This window comes from Ailuropoda melanoleuca, chromosome X (genome assembly GCF_002007445.2).
Source record: "Ailuropoda melanoleuca isolate Jingjing chromosome X, ASM200744v2, whole genome shotgun sequence".
Classification (NCBI taxonomy): domain Eukaryota; kingdom Metazoa; phylum Chordata; class Mammalia; order Carnivora; family Ursidae; genus Ailuropoda; species Ailuropoda melanoleuca.
In genome coordinates this window covers 88,103,936-88,127,013 of record NC_048238.1, presented here as the reverse complement: position 1 = coordinate 88,127,013, position 23,078 = coordinate 88,103,936, and the positions used below count along the sequence as shown (strand labels likewise).

The 23,078-nt window shown below is 38.3% G+C and overlaps 1 protein-coding gene across 1 annotated transcript in view; it reads left to right on the top strand.

The window, feature by feature from the left end:
* The window catches only part of TENM1 (teneurin transmembrane protein 1), a 761,614-nt gene that overhangs the window by 270,920 nt on the left and 467,616 nt on the right, over positions 1-23,078 (top strand). The window contains exons 4-5 of the mRNA XM_034649058.1: positions 14,681-14,941; positions 16,606-16,662. Of these exons, the coding sequence (XP_034504949.1) occupies positions 14,681-14,941; positions 16,606-16,662 (318 nt within the window). The remainder of the gene's footprint in view (positions 1-14,680; positions 14,942-16,605; positions 16,663-23,078) is intronic.

Sequence of the window (23,078 nt, the reverse complement as noted above, 5' to 3'; positions counted from 1 at the left end):
AAGGTGGTACTTCTACTTATAAAAATCCAGTATATCTTTTAAATGACGAGTAGCAGTAAGAAAAAAAAGTTATGATAAATATTCTTCCAACTTTTACATACCTTACCTATGAGTCCGATTTTATACTTAAATTATTCTACTAATTCTTATTGTTAAGGGCTTTTTTTATTGAAATGGGGCCTTGGAATCTAGCAGTATTTTTAATATACTGGTAGATAATATGTATTTCAATTTCATATGTGAATAATTAGAATTCAAAATGGCCTTTCCAGTTAGTTTTCTTTTCACACCTCTCCTAAGGCCCATTTGAATTTTATGTAGGTTAAGAAATAAAACTGATTTCCTAGATGAATGAAAGTTATCTTTCTATAATTTTAGCCTAATGCTAAAATTAAACTGTTCACAAATGGACTGTTTTAAGTAACTCTGCCCAGACTTGAAATTCTTAGAGCAAATATTATTTGGCATTTATATAGGACACCCTATTCAGAGTGGACTTTTATTTATTGATTATATATCATGAAGTGGAACAGTGATATGTTTATAATTTTATAGATTCAATTGTGGAGTAATTCAATTTTTCTTTTCGTCCCTCCGAGCAAGGCCCAATCACTGAAGGCTGCCCTCCCTCTCTCCCCCACCCTCAAGATTATTTTCAGCTCCCAAGTATTTAGCCAGAAATCTTCTGGGAAGCAAAGTGAATGCATATGTAAGGGCCAAATGCAGCATATTTTAGCATCACTTCCCAGGGTCCTCAACTTCCCTAGTGGAGGATGCACAGGAGACATCATTTTCACATAGTAAATTTCACTTGTTACAAGAAACTAAATTCCTGGGTGTTACTGCTTTCATATACTCAAGGCTTAAGGAAGCCTCTGGCAGGACCCTGAATTAATACCCAGATGAAATACGCAGATAATCATACACAAATTAATATACAGGTAAAAATCTGTGTGATTCTGATGCTGAGTTTGGTCTAACCTCCATTATTACAAATTTATTCCAACTAGAATATGAGCTCCATGATGTCAGGGATCTTTGTTTTGTTCATTGCTTTTTCTCTGGTACTTGGAACAGTGCCTGCCACATTATATGGCTCATAAATATCTGCTTAAAAATGAATTTGTTTATATTCTGGATTAAAACTCAGAGCTCTAGAATTTCCAGGCTACTTTGTAGATTTCTGAAAAATTCTTAAAATTTGGTTGTGTGTAAGTGAATGCTTCTGCAGTCCTTACATATAGGAACAGTAAGCAGCATGGGACAAAATTCGAAACTAGGCCCAGTTCCTTAACATGGCATGTAAGGCCCTTTGCAAACTGACTCCTCTACCCATATACTGTAGTATAAACACAGGGAATTATTTGCTATTCCTTGAATTCACCATTCCCTTGCATGGATCTTTGCCTTTTAACACAGAGCTTCTCTCTGCCAGAAATGCTTTTACCACCTTTTCAAGATGGTGAAAGGTATATTTACCACCAGAGGCATATTCATTCTTTAAGATGCAGTGCAAAGTATCATCTGTTCTCTGAAGCCATTCTCATCTTCCAGGCTGGATGAGTCCCTCACTTCCCCTGCAATCCATAGCCCTTTACATACGAATTTTTCATGGCACTTACCTCCTTGTCTTGTCATCATTTCGATGTGTGCACTAGATTGTCAGTCCTTCAAAGGCAGAGAATAGGTCTTTTTTCCCCCTTGTTCTCATCTGCCTGGATCCTACCATGGTGCATATCACACAGTAGGTGCTTAACAGGTGCTAGTTGAGTCATTTCTAAACTGAGTGTGTGAAAAGGAAGGATGGAAGTGTCCTATTAAAAATGATACTATGTAATTTGGCATGGGTCTGGGAAGGGCAAGTGTACTAAACCTAGCTTAGATTTATCAGATTTGCTAGCACAGGGCTGTGCTTTGAGGCAATTGGCTGAAAAAAGGAACATTTGAACAAGAAAGGGAGCATAAATAAATGGTGAGAGGATTCTAGATAAGGAAGTGAAAGTATGGAAATTAAAATACTGGATGCTGTCAGGTATGGAGAGTGGGAGAGGCTAAAGGACAAGTGAATGGACAGGAGGAACTGACTTACCTTAGAATCATGTTTAAGACAAACCTTGGAACTAGTTAAAGCCAGTAACTGTGTCCAAAGTGAAATGTCCAGCCAAACAGATGTTTTGTCAATGTAACCTCACATCTCTGTTTGGCTCTTTCTTTGGAGTGCTTCGTCCCCCAGGATGATGATTTGGGGATTGAGTGGAGACAACTGTTCAGGCACTGTGTAGACTTGTATTGCATCAGTCCTGTGTATCATTAATGTCCTTGAGCAATCCTCATACATTATCTGACCTGCAAATATTTCTAAAATCTGTAAAACAAGCATGATTGCATTCATGTATATAAATTGTCCATTGTTTCTTAAGTGCCTGAAACGTTCATTTGCTTGTTTGGGTTAAATGTTTCGAGCAATGTGGATAAGGAATTGGGCCATATGAGTTTCCAATTCAAAAGCACTAATGCTATTTTTGCTGTTTGTATTTGCTTTCTAGCTTTAAGAGATTTTGAAAAACGCATTTTGTGGAACTCGCCTGCAGTATTAAGCACTAAATGATAGCTAAAGAGAAGCATGCTTTTATCTAATTTCATACCTCCTTGATAAATTTAAAATAAAGAAAACTCTTCCTCAACATTTAATCAGAAATGGTAGAATATTTTCAACTCAAAGGCTTTCTCCGAATGCTGTGATACATGTAAAATTCCTTGTGTGGATCACAGATTTAGGCTCAATCTATTTAGCCTGAGATGATACCGCTACCTTGTAAACAGGAAATGCCCCTAATTTTGATCCAATTGTCTCCTCTGGCTGGGTGGTAATGTGCTGAAGTAATACTCCAACACACATTTCCCAATGAATAATATTCATCTCATCTTTGTTAATGTTGTTAAATAATTTCAAAACTCTCCTCAAGGCAGCTGCTGTGAGCTAGGGAGCTAAACACAGGAGAGGCCAACGTTTTCTTTTATTTGTCCGCCTGTAGACACAGATGTTGTTTGTGTTGTCTGGAAACAGAGAATATGCTCTAAAATATCACTGTTATTTTCAGTGAGTCAAAGTGACATGATGCTGGTTAAGTGAATCCATAAGATTTAGTACCAAGTGGAATAATACTTCAAAAGGAGGTATAAAAATACATTAAACTCATACAAGAACAATGAGCTAATATATGCACAGTTTAAGGGTCTCTTTTTTTATACTGTCAGTGACAAAGGAAATGCCCATTGTCTCCCAGATGCCATATCCCTCAAAGTATTTTGGCAACTGGCTGTGAAAATCCAGATGGAAACAGCAGCGGGCTGAATGAGACCGGGAGGCGAGAAGCAGGAAGTTCTCGCACCAGTCACACACACATTGCACAAATGAGAACTAGACTGTGAATTTGAATTATTACTGATAACTTCATAGGCTGTATAAGGTGATTAGGATTCTGTTAAAATTGTTCTGAGTTCATTTTGCCAGTTGGTATCTGTGTGGTCTTGGACAGTTTACTTAATCTCTCTTTGAGCCTCAGCTGCCTTTTTTTTTTTTTTTGAAAAATAGGTATAATAATAACCTTTCTGGGGGCATCTGGGTAGCTCAGTAAGTTAAGTGACCGACTCTTGGATTCAGCTCAGGTCATGATCTCAGGGTCATGAGATCGAGCCCCACATTGGGCTCTGCACTCAGCACAAAATCTGCTTAAGATTCTCTCTCTCCCTCTGCCCCCCCCCGCTTGCTTTCTCTCTCTCTCTCAAATAACTAAATAAATCTTCAAAAAAATAATAGCCTTTCTCACAAGGCATACTGTGAGGATTAAATCAAATAATGTATATTTTGGGGCCTGGTACGTAGAAGATACTAAATTCATGTTTGGATGTTCTTTCTTTTTTTTTAATGTGTAAAACTGCATGTTCCTTGGTAGCTTGACCTCCAACCACTTGTGCCCTAGGACTGGACAATGTGTGCTTTGAAATGAGAACTAGTAGTCCAAGTGGTTTAGTCTAAAACCTTGTGCTTTGTGAGTTATGGATGAATTTCCTGGTAACTGAGGTAGATTAATTTCCCAGTTTCTACAGTAAATAGAGAATGACCTTTCTTTCTAAATATAAGTTTGTACTGGTAGGACTATAATGTAATCACAGTCTCAAAAATAATTCTATCAGTTCAGAACAACTGTACTTCAGAATGAGGTCAACAGTGGCCCAGATTACTAGAGTGTTTGACCACTATGCTACTGTCTCTATATAATAACCTATGCAAGCATTGACTATATATGTATGTATATGTATATATATGCTACTAAAGAGCTTTTGCAGAAATTAGTGGTAAACAAAGGGAATATCATTAACCTCTCATTGTTGAGAGGTAGATTTAGAGAGTTGTTTAAAGAGTAGGGCTGCATTTGCACTAAGTTAACCAGATCCTCTCCTCTTAGTCTTCTTTGAAACAAATGACATGCCTTCAGTCAGAATGATTAGCCAGGATCTTGAGAGAAATCTCTAGCTATAGAAGAAAACAAAGGCAAGTAGCTTGCTAGGTGGGAATGGCAAATGTGTGTCACTGGTATGGAGACTAGCTGCTTTGTCATGGTACTTTATTGCTCAGCCCACATTAGGATCAAACCTAATTTGTTGATCATGTGTACATATTAGTTTATAATGATCTAAGCATTTTGGAATTTCAATGTCCAGAATTGAAGCCCTTGTGACTCCACTGGAGTGAAGGCAAAATGGCAGACAAGTCAAGAGAAATTCATCTGTCATTTCCTTCATTCGTGGCAGTTTCTGAACATAGATTGAGTTTTTAGTATTATCAATCACATTACTTTGTTCCATTGTTCCCAGTGTTCAACTGGAACATTTAAATTAAACAAGCAGAAAACATTCTTATTTCCTCTTCTATGTTCTAAACTTGCTCATCAAGGTATAATATACAATAAACTGTGCATATTTGTAGTGTGCAATTTGGCAAATTTTGATAAATGTATAGACCCATGAAAATATCACGAGTCATTATAGTGAGTGAACATATCTATCACCTCCCAAAAGTTTCCTCTTGCCCTTTATAATGCTTTTCTCTCTACCACTCCCTATCGACCCCACTCCCAGGCACCCACTGATCTGTTTTCTGTCGCTAGAGATTGGTTTGCATTTTACATAAATGGCTTACATACCATGGCTCAACTTACAATTTTTCCATTTATGATGGTGTGAATGCAATACGCATTCAGTAGAAATGGTACTTGGAATTTTGAACTTTGATCTTTTCCCAGGCTACTGATATGGGGTTCGAAACTCTTTCATGATGCTGAGCCAGAGCTCCCAGGCAGCCATGCAATCACAAGAATCAACGACTGGTACACGGACAACCATTCTGCACCCATACAGTCGTTCTGTTTTTCACTTTTGGTGCAGTACTCAATAAATTACATGAGATACTCAACACTTTATTATAAAACAGACTTTGTGTTAGATGACTTCGCCCAACTATAGGCTCCTGTGAGTGTCCCGAGCACACTGAAGGTAGGCTAGGTGAAGCTATGATGTTCAGTTGGTTAGGTTTATTACATGCATTTTTGACTTCCAGTATTTTCAACTCACAATGGGTTTATTGGAATGTACTCAATGCCCATGAATTATGATATTTTTTCACTCTGGCTGTTGAGAACAGGGACTATTTCTAGCCCTGTTTCAGATTCAGAGTTGTTTCCTTTAATCCTTTCAGGTGGTTCGTTGTCTAGTGTCAGGTGGTTTTCTTCCATGCTTGTGCCATTCAGGACTCCAGTGACTGTTGGGGGCTTGGAGCGGGGGGAGCTCTGCAGGTCTCCGGAGTTTTCTTTCTATGCAGCTCTCTCCTGTTTGCTGCTGCAAACTCTAGTTGTCTTGGCTTTCCCGGACTATCAGATCCATCTCTTCAACTCAGAGAGACTGCTGGGATCCACCTATGTTCTCCCTCCCTGTGCTGAGGCTTGGAAATTCTTTGCAGACAGTAAACTGAGGCAACCGTAGGGCTCATCTCATGTGTTTCCCCTATCTCGGGAATCACTGTCCCTTGTTGCCCAACGTGTAAAAACACAGTCGTTTCCTACATTTTATCTGGTTTTTGTTGTTACTGTTTCAGGTAGGAGAATAAATTTGGTCCCTGTCATTCTATCTTGATTGGAAGTCAAGAATTTAATGTTTTAAGGTTTTAAATTCTCTAGAATTCAGCGTTTTGCCATACATAGAATTCACATTCAGGAGTCCCTGATGAGTGTCCTAAGAGTTCTTTCCACAACCTTTGCCCATTTGGAGAGTTTCTTCTTTTATATTCCTGAAAAAATCATTTCATGAAAGCGGTCTCTCCGAGGAGCCACCTACTTACTCCAGGACACTCTCCAGATTTGCTAAGATGGTTATTTCTGTCTGGTAAATAGGATGAAACTGATGGATGAGAAGGATGAAAGACGTTTCCATTCAAGCTAGCTGAGAGATTGTCTTTACCAAGACTTTTAGACTGGTTCTAAGAAGCTTCCCAGTTCTATACCCTGGGATATATTTTGAAGAATTTTAATAGGGAGTCATTTCCCAATTCATTAAGCCAAACAATATAGTGAGGGCAGCTTCCTTTGTGATACTATTTCAGTCAGAAGACAATAGAGAGAACGTATTCTCCATTAGTCTGATACTGCTATAAATTGTTTTTCCTGAATCCACAGCCAGTGGGCTGCTGTCTCTCTCTTCTTGGCAAATTTGTGGAGCATCTATCATTTGAAATGCATCGCTGATTTACCAAAATAGCAATTTTTCAATTTGCATTAGTAGGCATTGTTTTATGGTAAGCAAAACCATCTCATATGCATTGGAATTGTATTCATCTATGTAACATAAGAACTAGGATGATCGGTAGGGGAAGAAAGGGATAAAGAAAGGGGGGGTAATCAGAAGGGGGAATGAAACACGAGAGACTATGGACTATGAGAAGCAAACTGAAGACTTCAGAGGGGAGGGGGTGGGGGAATGCGACAGGCTGGTGATGGGTGGTAAGGAGGGCACGTATTGCATGGTGCACTGGGTGTTATACGCAACTAATGAAGCATCGAACTTTGCATTGGAATCCGGGGATGTACTGTATGGTGACTAACATAATATAATAATAAAACTTAAAAAAATTAAAAAAAAAAGGAATTGTATTCACGAATTTAATCCTTTCAAGAGTGCTTTCCTGTTAACTAGTGACTTTAAAACTTTGGTATTTAATGACCAGTCCTTGACTAGAATTATTCTAGGGCCTGAGGGGATGACAAAACTACGTTATATTTATGTAGTCCTTAATAAATCATACAACGCTTTGTGGAAATTATCTCATTTGATTTTGAGAGATACCAAAAGTTTAGAAAACACCGTAGGATCTGGAGGTCTGATTTAGTAGGTAATACAGATGATATACATGTATAGAAAAAAGAAGTATACAATCAGGCATAAAAATATATAGTAAAGATTAGAAATGCTGTGGATGAGGGGAAGATTATTGGGAGAGGGGAGGGGGAAGTTGGAGAATTCTTTGTGAAGGTATTGCAGGAGGTCGGCACAGTACGTCCAGAGATACATAGGCGACGGAAAATGGGGCATCTTTGAAAGATGGTAAGAAGAATTCCCTAAGAGAGCAGAGTGTAGGTTATTCAGTAGTTTTTTATAAACAGCGACTCCATGCACAGTTCTATCTTGGTATCTTTACTCATTCATCACAAAATAAATGCTTACAGATTAGTGTAGAATGTTACAGAAGTCACATTGTTTGCTTTTCTAAGTATGATTTGAAGCACTCACAAGTGTTTTTCGTGGTTACTTAACTCTTTAGCTCACACATCTGGCTTCTATAAGTGGACTTGTGCTGCAGATTAATGCCGTTTTCAAATTCACATGCACACACACATTAAACAAACAGCTTCCCATGTTTCGTGAACGTAATGAAAATGCAAACGCATACCTAGAAGACCACAGTGGTCAATAAGAATTCAGGCTCCAAAGTATTATGAACAGTCAGAAAATTGGACCCACAAAGGTAAGAAATGAGAAATTTTTAGGGCCATTGAACACCATGCATTTTCAGTGTTCAGTAGCCCTGAAAATTTCTTATTTAGGCCAGGAAGTGTCTGTCTCATTCGAAATGTTGAAATAAAGGGAACATGCACAGGCTCTCATTGATCTAAATTTCTGTTGAAGTCCAGGACCTCCCATCATCTTTTCTAGCCCCTGATTATTTTGCCAGACTATTGTTTCGAAGGCTGAAGAGCAAGCATCGCGTTTTCCATTGTGGTGGGCCCTGCTGTGTGTGAGCGTCAGAGCGAGTTCGCCCATCTTCTGTGAGTACACGCGAACTGGGGCCTGCACCGACGCAAATATTAGTTCAAGAAAATAGGCAGAAGTTGCTTCTTTACATATCAAATGTCCTTCCTTCTTAGACTGCTGAAGGATATGCTCCTATCTCTCTAAATATGATTGGAGTCCCTGCTGATTTCTTCCAGGTTCCTACCTCATCTCCCTTCCTTTTGACTTTCTGTTACAATTCTGTATCCTTCTCTGGTTCGAGCCATTTTTACAGATTTGCAACTTAGCGTACTCTTGAGAGCATCCTTTTTGGCATTAACATGGTCTGTTAACTATTTTCTGGGTTGGCTCCAGTTAGCCAGTATTGGTCACAAAGCATGAACATTTCTACTTCAGGCTTTTAACTGTGCCCAGATTTTTTGCTGCACTTGTCACTGTACTGACAGATGGAGAAATCTTGAAAATTAAATAAGGCATAATTGGTAGGTCCTGAGTACTGAGATAATGGGTACATTTGAAACTGTGAGGGGGGAGATTAGGCTTAGGAAGCTTTGCTGTTTTCTTTAAGTCCTCTGATAACCACAGGCTCCAGATGTACGTGTGGGAACACTCCGTCTCTCACTGCTGTGCCCCAGAAAACACTGATAAGCCCTCAGCGGAAAAATAAAGGTCAAGTCTGGGTGGTGTGCCTTTATTACTTTGTTGTCATTTGGACGCTTAACAAAGCTCTCTGTGGAACTTGCCGAAGGACATGACGTGGTCCTGTTAACTCACCCTGCTCAGTGCCTAGTACAGTTTGCATTCGATAGAGCTTTTTCATGAAGTAAGAGAAGAGGAAATTAAATTGGGCTAATTTTCTAAGACTAAGAGAAATCAGAGAAGTCTATTTTGTTTTGTTTTCTTGACTTGAAATTGAGTGGGTGTTCAGTGGAGCTGTGTTTAAGTAAACTTACATGAACTCATTTGTTTGACAATTTAATAACATTTTATTTTCAAACCCACTACACTGAGAAATACAAAATGGTACCCAGTAGTGAAAATTATTTGTGTTCTTTCTGGTGTTGCTCACTTCTTTCGCTTGCTTGCTTGCTTCCTTCCTTCCTTCCTTCCCTCCTTCCTTCTTTCTCTTGCTTAAGATTGTAATAACTCATTATATTTTTCCCTAGAGCCAGTAATGAATTATTAGTGGGTCAGTGATACTTTTTTTTTTTATTTGACAGAGATAGAAGCAGCTAGCGAGAGAGGGAACACAAAGAGAGGGAGTGGGAGAGGAAGAAGCAGGCTCATAGCGGAGGAGCCTGATGTGGGGCTCGATCCCATAACGCCGGGATCACGCCCTGAGCCGAAGGCAGACGCTTAACCGCTGTGCCACCCAGGCGCCCCAGTGATACTTTTTAATTGGGTGACTTTTTATTCATTATGCTATAGAGTACTGTTTGCAATAGCCATGTTTATAAACTGACAATTTTATGTTTGATGAATAATTATTTACTCAGTTGATTTTTTTTTACATTACGTATTTTACATACTCTATCACTAATCTTGCAATTCACAATGGATACCTAAGCTGTATCAATACTGTAATATTGCAAGACTTGTAATCATGACACAAGATCTTATTTAGCTAATGCGTATGATTATCCTTCACAGTAGAACTGTGAATAGCACCTTGATTTATAAAACCACTCATTCTTTCCCCATTTGTAAATATTAATCATTCCACAGTTTGAAATAACAGGGTCAAGTTATAATTACAGAATTTTAGAACACGGGAGTTACCCAGAGATTGATTTCCAGGTGGACCTGAATATTTTACAAGTGAGGAAACTGAGGCCCCAATATGTTAAGTGACTTATCCAAAAACAGCATGGCTAATTAAAAACATCTGCTTTTGCATGTAGTCCTTAAGGCTTCTTATGAGTCACAGTAAAACCAATAATTTTATTCCCCTCCCTTTTCCTTACTTTGGAAATGGACGACACTCCTTAGAAGTTATATCACAAATTACTCACATCATGGGTTAAGATTAATCATGCTTTTCAACCTCCAGTTATTTATTTGGAGTGTGATGCCTTAAAGCTCCCTTTTTAGAGGAAGTTTGAATGGATGGAATTTTAAGGAAAATAAAGTCTTGAGCTTATCAAACTCAAAAATGGCGTTTGTAGAAAAATGCTGATATAGATAACATGACTTTCCCTTTCAAGTTTTGATAAATGGCTTCTCCAGGCTGAATACGTGAAGATCAATCCTTAGATTCAGAGAGAAATTTCAATAGTTCATTTTACTGGGCACTTCATAGCATTTAAAAAAATGTATTAATTTATTAGCATTAATAGTGGCCTAAAGTGATCCTTTGTGCCAAGATCCATTCGACTTAGTCTCATGATCCCCAAACTATAGAATGTTCCTTCAGATGCTGAAAGTTTGTCAGTGATCAGTGTCATTCTTCGTTTCCCTCCTAAAATTAGCTTTCAACTGTTATGTTCCCAGGAAAAAAGTGCTCCCTAGAGAATCACTGAGAAATCATGCATCAGTGAGCCTTGATTGCTTGTTAGCTTAGGTAAAAAGCAAGACAGCATTTTGACTACTTTTTCATTCATGTTACATGTACTTAGTTCCACAAGGAGGAAAAGAGTAGGGCCTGCTTCTAACTCGAGACCTGTGGCTCCACCTATGAAAATCGACTGATTCTCCAGTCTCCTCACCGTCCTATTTCCTGGTGGTATAAAATCCACTAAAAATTTTTTTATAGAGGTGTAATTCAAGTATAATAAGCTACTGTAACTACTATATAATTTTGTTTGGACAAAGTTTTCATTTCTTTAGAATAGGTATCCAGGAGTGCATTGCTCTCCTGTTAAGGATTGCTTTACCTTTTTAGGAAACTGGCAAATTGTTTTCCAAAGTGGTTGCACCATATTACTTTCTCACTAGCAATGTATATAGTTGCTCCACATCCTTGTCGACGCTTGGTGTGGTGGGAAGTTCTTTAGCCATTGTGGTTAGGGCTGTAGTGATATCGCATTGCAGTTTTAGTTTACATTTTCCTGATGACTAATGATGTGGAGCATCTTTTCACTTGCTTATTGGTTAATGTATGCCTCTTTTTGTGAGGCATATTCAGATCTTTCTCTCCTTTTAAAAATTGGATTTCAACTGTATTGATTTGCTCTCATTTTGTCTCTTACAAGACTGCAAAATAGGTTTTCCTTATAATAAACTTTAAAAACATGTTTGTGAAGCCCCAAGTACTTCATTCACTTGGCAACATCTGTATCTGCTTATTCCTGAATTGTAATTTCTCATGGTACCAGTCTATCCATTTAAATCTTTCATTTCTCTTATGGTTAGCTTTTTGGTAAGAATAGACCTATAATAAATCCAATTGAACTTCATCTCCTCTAGGGAATATGTAGTATTTTAGGTAACAGGGTTATATGTGCAAGGCTAAAAACAAGTACTTAAGGTGCATTGTAAGTGCTTTATAGAAAATGCATCCTATGGGAATTTTGAACACCACCAAGACTTTTGTGTATTTAAGGAAATAATCCACAGTGGTAATGTTGATTTCAAGAAAGGGAAGTGTTAACATCATTTACTGTAGGGGAAACTTTTTCTTTCTCTCCTTTTATTTTTGTTTAAACATTTAAAAAGCAACTGATAGCTTACTGGATTGTTACTTTTTCTAATTATGTATCAACAGGGAAGTGTACTTTTATCTGGTTGTATTTAATTAGAGAATTTGTGGTTTAATCTTTGTATTCAGATCAGACTGTGGTTCCAATAGAAATCTTATGCAATTTTTTTGATCATATTACACCACATTTCCTTAGAAGGGAACAAATCCATGTTCAGATTTCTTTTTGAATGGGAAATAAATCTCTTTAACGAAAAGGCATTCTTCTTACATTTGCCAGTGATCTTTTATTTCTTAACTGTATCTAGTATTTTATTATACAGAATGTCAAATTGGCTGTGTATTTATTTTTATTTGCTCATCCTTTTCCAGTGAATGTCTTTACCATGACTCAGATGCTCATATTGTAATCTTTGGAAAATAACATCTCAGTGCCATTGAATGAGTGAAAATAAATGCAGTCTGTGCTTTTGAAAATAAATTTCCTAATTAGTGCCCTGAATCCATGGAAAATAAATGGGGACACTTCATAGCAATTCAATTAAAACACTTTCTTCCTTGTGTCTCCAAATAGAATTACAGCTGGTTGCTGTAGAATCTTTGGTAATGCCCCAGTAGGGTTATTCTCTCACTTCTCCCCTTTTCCTGACTCCCACTGACTTCAGGAGTATAGGGGGATGGAGTTTTCAAGGTGTGGTCTCTGGGCCAGGAGTTTAGGCCTTACCTGGGAACTTGTTAGAAATGCAGATTCTCCAGCCTGCCTCAAGGGCAGGCATAGTAATCTGTTTTAACAAGCCTTCCAGGTGATTCTGAAGCCTGCTGAAGTTTGGGAAGCATTGGTCTAGGGGAGTAAAGGGAGTTGTGAATGCAAGCCTATAAAAAATTCCTTTCCTGCAGCTTCAAGCTGACAGGTTCATGAGCAGGTTGCTGTAGCAACAATTGCACAGTAGGATTGGATAATGAAACATTGTGAAATTAAAGGCATGAATATTAACTGATCACAATATTCTAGATCACTAAGATTTATATTGGGCAAAATGGATTTTTACTTTTAGCCTTATGTCAAGGAGAAGCACAGTTTCTTGAGGTTATATGTTTGACAGGTGGAAACCATGCCTATTTTTAAAACATTACTCCTTTGGAATTTAGACACATTTTTGTGAAAAACAGAATTACTCTTAGTGACATGCAGCACAGAAATCATAAGTAATGTGCTTAGCAGTGACTTGTAACCTTAAAAAAATTAATTTATAATTGAATTATCCTGATACATTATAGTAGCCTTCTCTGCCCACACTATCTGTTTCTTAGAGCACAGTGCTGAGCACCTAATGGGTATTAAATAAGCATTAAGAGTTGATTCGTTAAACCCTTTTTTGACAATTATATGTCACAAAAATAGCTATTTTTAAAACACATATTCATATTCTGTATTCTTCTAGTGTATGGTCTATCTAAATTCTAGCACTTTCTGTATTCAAAGAGTTAAATTCACTTTAGGGTTTGCATTTTATTGATATGTGTTAAGGATTAGATGCACTCAGTTAAGCTTCTTCCTGGCCAAATGAGATACCCTGTATCTGATGTCAGTCTGAGAAAATCCTATATAGTGTACAACATCCCCGGATTACCTTATCTAAGTATTACATGGCCATTGCAGATGATATATCTTGGCATGTGGTCATTTTTCATTAACTTATTAGGGACTGTTAAAGCATCTTTTCCCCTTTTTGACACCTTGCCATAATTGAATGCAAAATTCACTATAAGACTGAATACCTGATATTCATGCAGTAAGTGGATGGGGCTTCGCTGGTGTCTAGTAGAAACCATGCCCAGATGGGTGTTTTAGGAAGACAGGATCTGTTGCTACCTGACATGGGCGATAGACAAATGACACCTATTCTCTGGACCTAATTTTGCTCAACTGTAAAAGGAGGGGATTCGTTACATCATCTCTAAGATCCTAAGCATTATAGGGATCTCAGACTTGGGGGGGAAGGGTGGGAGGAATCCAAACTGTGAAGCCCTGCTGGGTGTACTGTACAATTGAATATTTTTTTATGTATTTGTTGAAAGAATGAATGAAACAGAATAATTAGCCCCAGGTAGGCCTCAGACTCCTTTGGAGACAATGGGAAATGATATTAAGCACTCATACTTTCAGTGGTTAGGCTAATGTGTTTTGGGAAACATACTTTAGAGAAATATGTTTAAATATGTAATGTTTTTCCCCAGATTTTTCACATTGAATTATTTATTCTTAACCCTAATGTGTATGAAATACTTAGGAAAGCCAATAATTTTAATATTTTAGGCATAGGTGTGCTTTACAGATCATATATATTCTTCCTAGAAGAGAAATATCTTTTAAAGGACAGCTTTCTACACTTTATACTCCTCTGCACTCACTTATTTCATTACATTTTGTGCAACCTAAAATTGTAGCTATAAAGCTATTTTGGGCATGCTTTTTCCTGAGCCTTGTAAGAATCAACAGGAGCATAATTTTAAGCCACAGAAGTGCAAAATAAGCACAGAATCCTAGCTACCATAAATAAAAAGGCCAGAATTCTAAGTTTGCAAAAACACATAATTACTAGCAAGGAGGGAGAGGGGGGCGTAAGGACAAGAAGTAGGATTTTATCGGGTCTTTCTTCCTATTTCTAAACTTCTTCTCTGAACTTCGTTTCTTCTCAGAGATGGAATTCTGTGAAACTCCTCACACTCTGTGCTCTGGCTACCAGACAGACATGCACAGTGTTTCTCGGCATGGCTACCAGCTAGAGATGGGCTCTGACGTGGACACGGAGACCGAAGGTGCGGCCTCACCTGACCATGCTCTGAGAATGTGGATACGGGGGATGAAATCAGAGCATAGCTCCTGTTTGTCCAGCCGGGCCAACTCTGCACTGTCCTTGACTGACACGGACCATGAAAGGAAGTCGGATGGGGAGAATGGTAATAGAACTATCTATACTGTTTAAGTAAACCCCGGAGAAGATGTGGTTTTTAGCCTTTGAGATTTGTTTTCCTTCCCTGTGTCTGCTTATCTTTCACGTAATATGCAGGTGAGAAATGCAGGTTAGTGGGTTCCCATGGACAAGGTATGTACCCAAGTATCTGGCAAATAGACACATTCATTTATTTATAACGATACGTAAAATGCTTTTCATTTCTGGTGATCCCCCAAGGGAAATAATCTCATGTCATCAGCGGTATTGTGCATGTCTTATTTATTACTCACCTTTTATTATCATCTTTATTTTCCAGTGTACTACTAGTGGTATTTATTATAGAAAGTACTCATTTCCTGTATTTTGGCTTTATATCAGTATATGAACAATGAGATGAATGACTGTATAGCAAGCATGTTCTGTATGTGCTTTCTATTTTAATTCAGATTAACCTGGCAAGTGTACAGACAGATTCAAATAAACCAGGTTAAACTGAAACGATTAAAAAAAACCCAGAAAGTAAATTAACTTCAGCCATTTGCCTGACAGTAAATAATAATACCAGTATCATAAATTGTAATTATATATTCTTTTCTTACAACTTTTAGAAACAGAAAAGTTTGTCTTTTTGATTTGTTGGGAAGAGGTTAATTTATTTTACTTCTGTTCCTCTGTCCCTACTGAAGAACGGAATCCTTTCATAAAAAGCACATTAATGCTTATTAAACACATTAATCTGGGCTCTTCATCATTCTGTTTGTCTAAACTTCATAGGTCCCATTACTGCGACCACAGGCCTGCTCTGTTAGCAGTGGCTAATTAGTATTTTCTCAGGTGGCAGAGAGATAGCCAACCGCCTTATACCTACAGCTTTTTCTGTTCTGTCCTCCTCTGCCTGGTTCAGCCCAGAGGGGACCCTGGCCACAACAGTATAATCAAGAATGACTGTTTGCCTGCTAGTTAGAATATCATTTCCTTAATGAGAGGCCATAACATTTTGTAATTATCACCAAGTATCCATGTGGTCTTGATGTGTTTTTTTTTTTTTAGTTTATTTTCATGTATGTATGTATATATTGCTGGCTTTGGCCAAGAGCATAGGAGGCGAATTATGGAAATGAGAAGGGAACATAGATGATCTGTGTATGCATAGTCATATAAGTGAGAGAGCATTAGGATGGAAGTTATAAGACCTAGTACTGGTCTCTAAAGTTTTCTGGGATTCAGCTGTGAAACAGAAAAAACAATGACCAAATTCATGTGAAAAGGGCTGTTAGATGATCTCTGCATTGCCAAGACTTCTTGGTATCCCTCATGTCACTCCTGACATACGAAGTTGTATAGCCAGTTCGCTGCATTGAAACATTAAAATAGAAGAAGTTTCTCCATGGGTTTCCACCATTCTTCCACTTCCACAAGACCCTAGATATGGGGTTTCTTTTGAGGTAATGAAATAATTCTGGAATAATATATTGGTGATGGTTGCATAACTCTGTGAAAATACTAAAAATCACTGAATTATACATTTTAAGAAGGTGAACATTATGGTATGTGAATCATATTTCACTGACTCTGTTAAATACTACCGGGTGAAGGGTAGGGGTTAAAGATTGAGGAATCCCAGATGAGTTGGATAAGGATTAATTCGTAAAATGTTTGATATTACAGGCTTTAAATTCTCTCCTGTTTGTTGTGACATGGAGGCTCAAGCTGGGTCTACTCAAGGTAGGTGTTTCCAAATATTTGACCACCGATTATTTTTACCTCACCCAATCCCTGACACCCACCCCACAAAGTGGAACCCTGCCCCCCTGAAAAACAACACACAGGGCTGGTTATTTAACCTGTCAAAGATGAGTTCATTAGCTGCTTATCGATTTGCTTTCCTCTGGAAGACTTCTTGTGTGTATGTTGGTAGTGAAGAAGAGGTGAGGCAGGAGCTGGAGACAAGGACAAGACAAGATCTGTGGTGGGATAGGGAAACATTGATTTAGCATGGAGGTATAGATTTTAAATCAAATTGCGTTGGGTTTAGCCTCATGATTTCCTACGTTATCTATGATTTTTTGCATGGCTCTAGTCGTTCATTTAATTCAGATATTGTCATAACTTTACAACACCTCCTAGCAAATGGTTTTGGTCTTCTCCTTCAGATGTTCCAGCTTGGGTTTAGAATCCCACTCTATCCATGTCATCAATTATAAATAATGCCTTCAATGAAAGAAATGTTGTTCTTTCTTCTCTGTAAATCTTTGTTTATACTGTATCATTTTTCAGTGAGGGGATATTGGTGCCCTTTTTACTTTTGTCTTCAGTGTGCTCATTAGGCTTTGCAATATTTTAAGTGACTTTCATGAAAATCAAACTCTCAGAGTGAGGGGATCCTCACATCTGACTACAGGGCAATGACTCAAATTGGAAGGTAGCCGGGGGAAGGGATCAGAGGAAAGATATAACAGAGTGAGCTTTATCAAAATGCACATTTTCATCCCCTACCCTACCATGAGAACTGCTTACTGGGGTGAGCCACTCTAGTGTATTACTATGCCTTATTTCATGGATGTTTAGGGACTTTCAAGAATGAAACTCTTCAGTTTCATTTGGCCCTCAGTCTAATCAACCATCTATCTACCTTGATCATGTAATACTTTTTATTGAGACAGAGTTGGAAGATGGAGGAGTAAAGGACAAGCATCCTTTCTTTTCCTTGTAGGTTTATTTTCCTTATGGTTTATTTTAGAAACTGGATAGGGTATCACAAATTTGGGTTGGGCTGCCAAGGAAAACTGATGATACAGTCTGCTAAAAACTCATACTTACTGTAAGACTCTATTGGCCCAATATGTACCTCCAAGAATGATTTCAACTTTTGAGAGGCAGTAGAGCATAGTGATTATAAGTTTGGACTGTGGAGCCAGGCAACCTAGGTTTAAGTCCCAGCTGTGTGACCTTGGGAAAGTTATATAAAGGTTCTGTGCCCGAATTTCATCATCTGTAAAATAAGGATAATATTAATGTCTACCATAAGGATTTTGTGACGATTGAGTAAATTAACGTATGTAGCGATTTAGAATAGTATTTGTAATACATGAGTACAATTTGAATGTTCACTATTATTACTGATCAGCACTTCACAATTTCCAAACAACACTTTTAGTATCTTTATCTCCTGTCATCCTCATGATCACTCTGCGAAATAGGTTCTCTTGTTATCCAGATTTTACATAGGAGGAAGAGTTAAAACAGCAATTCAGAAACCAGCTAACTAAGTGCAACGGATGATTTTCCAAACAGCCATTTCTTTCCTTCCTTGACTCGCATATAATGTGAACTTGAACAACTTTTCCCTTATTGGCGAGAGTTCTATACGTCTTACTCTGACCCCTACTAGTAATTTTCAATAAAGAGTATACAATTTGGAGTCTTAATTTATGACCTATAGTATGATTTCACCAACTTGAGTCTATAAATTTTCAATCAGTGATAACCAGGTCTGAGTGGTCTTCAACATTTCCCTAGGTTCTCACAGAGGAGCTTTTTTTTTTTAAATTAATTAATTATTTTTAATGATTTTTTTATTATGTTAGTCACCATACAGTACATCCCCGGTTTCCAATGTAGAGTTCGATGATTCATAACTTGCGTGTAACACCCAGTGCACCATGTAATACGTGCCCTCCTTACTACCCATCACCGGTCTATCCCATTCCCCCACCACCTCCCCTCTGAGGCCCTCAGTTTGTTTCTCCATAGTCCATGGTCTTTCATGTTTCATTCCCCCTTCTGATTACCCCCCCCTTTCTTTATCCCTTTCTTCCCCTACCAATCATCCTAGTTCTTATGTTCCATAGATGAGAGAAACCATATGATAATTGTCTTTCTCTGCTTGACTTATTTCACTTAGCATTATCTCCTCCAGTGCTGTCCATGTTGCAGCAAATGTTGAGAATTCGTTCTTTTTGATAGCTGAGTAATATTCCATTGTATATATGGACCACAGCTTCTTAATCCAGTCATCTGTTGAAGGGCATCTCGGCTCCTTTCACGATTTAGCTATTGTGGACAATGCTGCTATGAACATTGGGGTGCACATGGCCCTTCTCTTCACTACGTCTGTATCTTTGGGGTAAACACCCAGTAGTGCAATGGCTGGGTCATAGGGTAGTTCAATTTTTAACTTTTTAAGGGAGCTCCACACTTCTCCAGAGTGGCTGTACCAATTTGCATTCCCACCAACAATGTAGGAGGGATCCCCTTTCTCTACATCCTCTCCAGCAATTGTTGTTTCTTGCCTTGTCTATTTTTGCCATTCTAACTGGCGTAAGGTGGTATCTCAGTGTGGAGGAGCTTTGAGTGAAGATGAGAGTATAAATGGTTTTTCTAAAGGCATATTAATTTGAAGAAATAGTTATTTTCAATGAATGGAACTTAATGTTTGTGTGCAAATATTGCTATTTATTTCCCATTGATCTCATCCATTCATGAAAGGAGGCCTAGCAGGGCATCTTTTTCACTAATCTGACTTTGTATATACTATATTTGAAAAGAGAAAAACGGTGTAAAATTTTTAGGATTTATATATTTTGCTGTCTCAGACTCTATGCCTACCCCATCCCTGTGCCTCAGTTAGTGTCAGTGACACTTTCTTTTGTTTCTGTCTTTCTATACATTCTGATTTTGAGATTAATTGATGAGGCAGTGGGCACATCATCATAGATCAGCTAGGATGATACAAGCCTCACTCCTATAAATGTGGGAGAAAAGTGAAGATAGGGGAAATCATTAATTTGGGTGAATTATTCAACTGAGAAAGATTTCCGAGACATGATTTCAAGGATGCTTTCAATTCTGTCCATCCTAAATTATGACTTGGATTTCCTACATACATTTCCAAAATCACGTCTATAAGGACTTGTTTCTTTCATTTCATTAATTGGTTAAGCCTTTCAAAATATTTATTTTTTCTCATTTTCCTCATAAGCTATATTTGGTTACCCTTAATTGAATTTAAGTCTCCGACATGCTATAACCTATGAAGGATTAAAATCAATAACCATCCATTTTAGCACTGAAACGCTTGGACTGAGCCGCCTGAAGCAAAGGGGAGGGAGAACATTGGGTAACAGAAGGGAATCCAGATTTCTTAGCTTTCATAGGGCAATCAGAACACTAATGGAGTTTGTTTCCATTCCCTCAAATTTGTCCTAAGTAAACCTTTTGTTGTCTATTGATGCTTAATGGTCTGTTTAGGAAAAATGCAGATTGACTCAAGTTAGCTTCATCCTGAGGCTCGTGAGCAGGACACTTTGCTATCAACCATACTTCTTTATTCATTTTACCCCTTCACCATTCCCATTTCACCTTACTACCAACACTGCTCTAAGGAAAAAATTAAAACTGAGAGGCAATATATTTTTATAGCCCTTCTCTGATCTTACAAGGATAGAAATGCTAGTGGGTCAAACCTCTGGTTCTCTAATACACCTGCCTCTGACAGGGGATCCAGTGGGCATTTCTTAGAAGGGTTCAGCAGCCCTGCTTGAGCATCAGCCTCAGCGACTAGGGTGCCCCTCATAATTACATTTGACTATACCTCAGACTGGAGGAAGAACCTATATGGGCAGCTACATTTGGATAATCAATTTCCAAGAATGTGTTTTTCACATTCGGCCTAAATGAAACAGTTGGATTATAAAAAGTGAAAATAAAATTGTGTATCAAGAAGCTAAACGGAGAGAAACAGAGAAAAAGCATTTTGAACCTGTAACTAATAAAGTATACAGATGGTCCCCGACTTACGATGGTTCAACTTACATTGCTTTTGACCTTATGGTGTGAGAAAGTAATACTCACTCAGTATTAACTGTACTTTGAACTTGAATTTTGATCTTTGCCTGGAGTAGGGATATGCAGTACAATCCTCTCATAATGCTGGGCAATGGCAGCCCCAGCCCCCAGTCAGCCATGTGATCACAAAGGTAAATGGCCAATTCACTTACACCTATTCTGCACCCATACAACCATGGTGTTTTTTTTTACTCTCAGTAGAGTAGTCAATAAATTATGTGAGTTATTCAATACTTTATTATAAAGGCTTTGTTTGAGATGATTCTGCCCAACAGTAGCCTAATGTGAGTGTTCTGAGCAAGTTCAAGTTAGGCTAAGCTATGATGTTCAGTAGGTCAGGTGTTTTACATGCATTTTCGATTTACAATATTTTCAACTTACAATGGGTTTATCAGGCCATAACCCCATTGTAAGTCCAGGAAGATCTGTAAATCACAAAGAAATTATTTATAGCTATATTTTGTTTATAATGATATTTCTATGCAAGCCATACTTGTTGAACACCTGTTCGCTGCTAAGCTCTGTACTGGAGACTGGGGATATATAAAAGATGACCAGTACACAATCCCCAATCTCAAAGAACGTGCAGTCTAGTGGGAGGGATTGATGCCCTGTTAGTTAGGATTATTCATTATTATTTATTACTGTTATTGCAGGGAACAGAAACCAACTTGAGATAGCTTAAACAAAAAAACTACATTTATTTAAAAGGACATGAGAATGCTTCATGGGACCAGGGCAAGAGAGTGGCTAGACAGCAGGAAGGAGTTGGATCAGAAGAGTTGCCTGGACTTTGTCTCTTGCTTCTGAATCCAGTTCCTTCGGTCCTGCCTCTGCAGGTTGACTTTCTCTAAATCTCCATTTTCAAGACACACCTAAAACCTCATACAGTTCCTCAGTTTATATTTCTGCTGTTCAGGAAAGAAGTTGAAATTAACCTGATATTTTTCAGTGCCATTTCTAAATTCCAAGGAGACAGAATAATTTTTCCAGCTTGAGTCAGATATCTACCACTGGTCCCATCAGCTACACCCAGGGAGTGAGGTCAGTAATACAAATGTTGCTTTGTGGGAACCCACCCATAGGGTTCTTGGAGCAATTCTCAATGCAGGGCAGTCAGAGCCAATTGGGCACATATACCCAAAGAGATCTATTAGAGAGGAGAAGGAGCTAATTTTAATACAATCCAGTTAGTACTGTGATAAAGATATGTGTGGCTTGCAACGAGAATGCAAGTGATCTCAAACCATTTATCACAGTAAAAATAGTTCTTTTAATGCAATCTAAATAAACCGTGCTCTCTATAGAGTGTGTGGTTAAGAACATGGTCTATGGTATAAGGTACACCTAGGTTTGTGCCCTGGTTCAGCCATTTACCTGCTGTGTGTCCTTGAACAGGTACCTAAAGCTTTCCAAGCCTCAGTTTCCTTGTCTGTCAAGTGGAGATATTGCCTATGCAGTTTGTGTGTGTGTGTGAGGATTAAATGAGAAAATGAATATATTGCTCTTCACAATGTACCTGTCATATGTTAAATGCGCAGTCAGTGTTAGTTGTGGAGGTTTTCTATCACTCAGCAAGAATTTATGCTGCGTGTCTCGTGGGGTAGGCTCTCTTGGCAAGGATTGCCAGACCTGCCATGTGACTTCTGAAACATCTGGTATCCCAGGAAACTCTAGCCTAGCAGGGTCTAGCCTACTTCTCCTCATTTCCATCTGGGTAAAATGCCATGCACTTGTCTTACCTTCAATAATACACCATTTCTGCAGCCAACAATCTTGTTCTGCCAAGTATAGAAGACTATGAGAAGAAATTCAATGAAGTGCTTCAGACCTGGCTGAGGATTCATTTGTACCATTGTTTTCCTATGGTAGAGCTGGGATTTCAACTACCCAGAAGCCCTGTTGATTTCCACAATTATTGGGCAGCCGAGCTCCCTATATGCTGCTCAGGAACTTTACAGGTAAGGGATTACCTGATATAATCCCATAATAGCCAAAAAATCCATTAGTACTACTCCCTGTTGTTTCTGTACTGCATACCACAGAAACCTGGTAATATACCATGTGCTACCAATAAACACCATACCATCACAGCCATGCATATGGTGTTCTCAGACCCTAAATTGCTTAATCAGAACAGCGGGAGTTATAAAAAAATAGCTAGCCTAACACCTGGGTTTCTTGAATGACATGTAATAGTTGTACCCAAATGAGGAGTCATTCCTTCTGATATTTGACCATGTGGGGCCATTCATGTGCATTTATTGGAGGGAATTTGTTTGTTTGTTTTACAT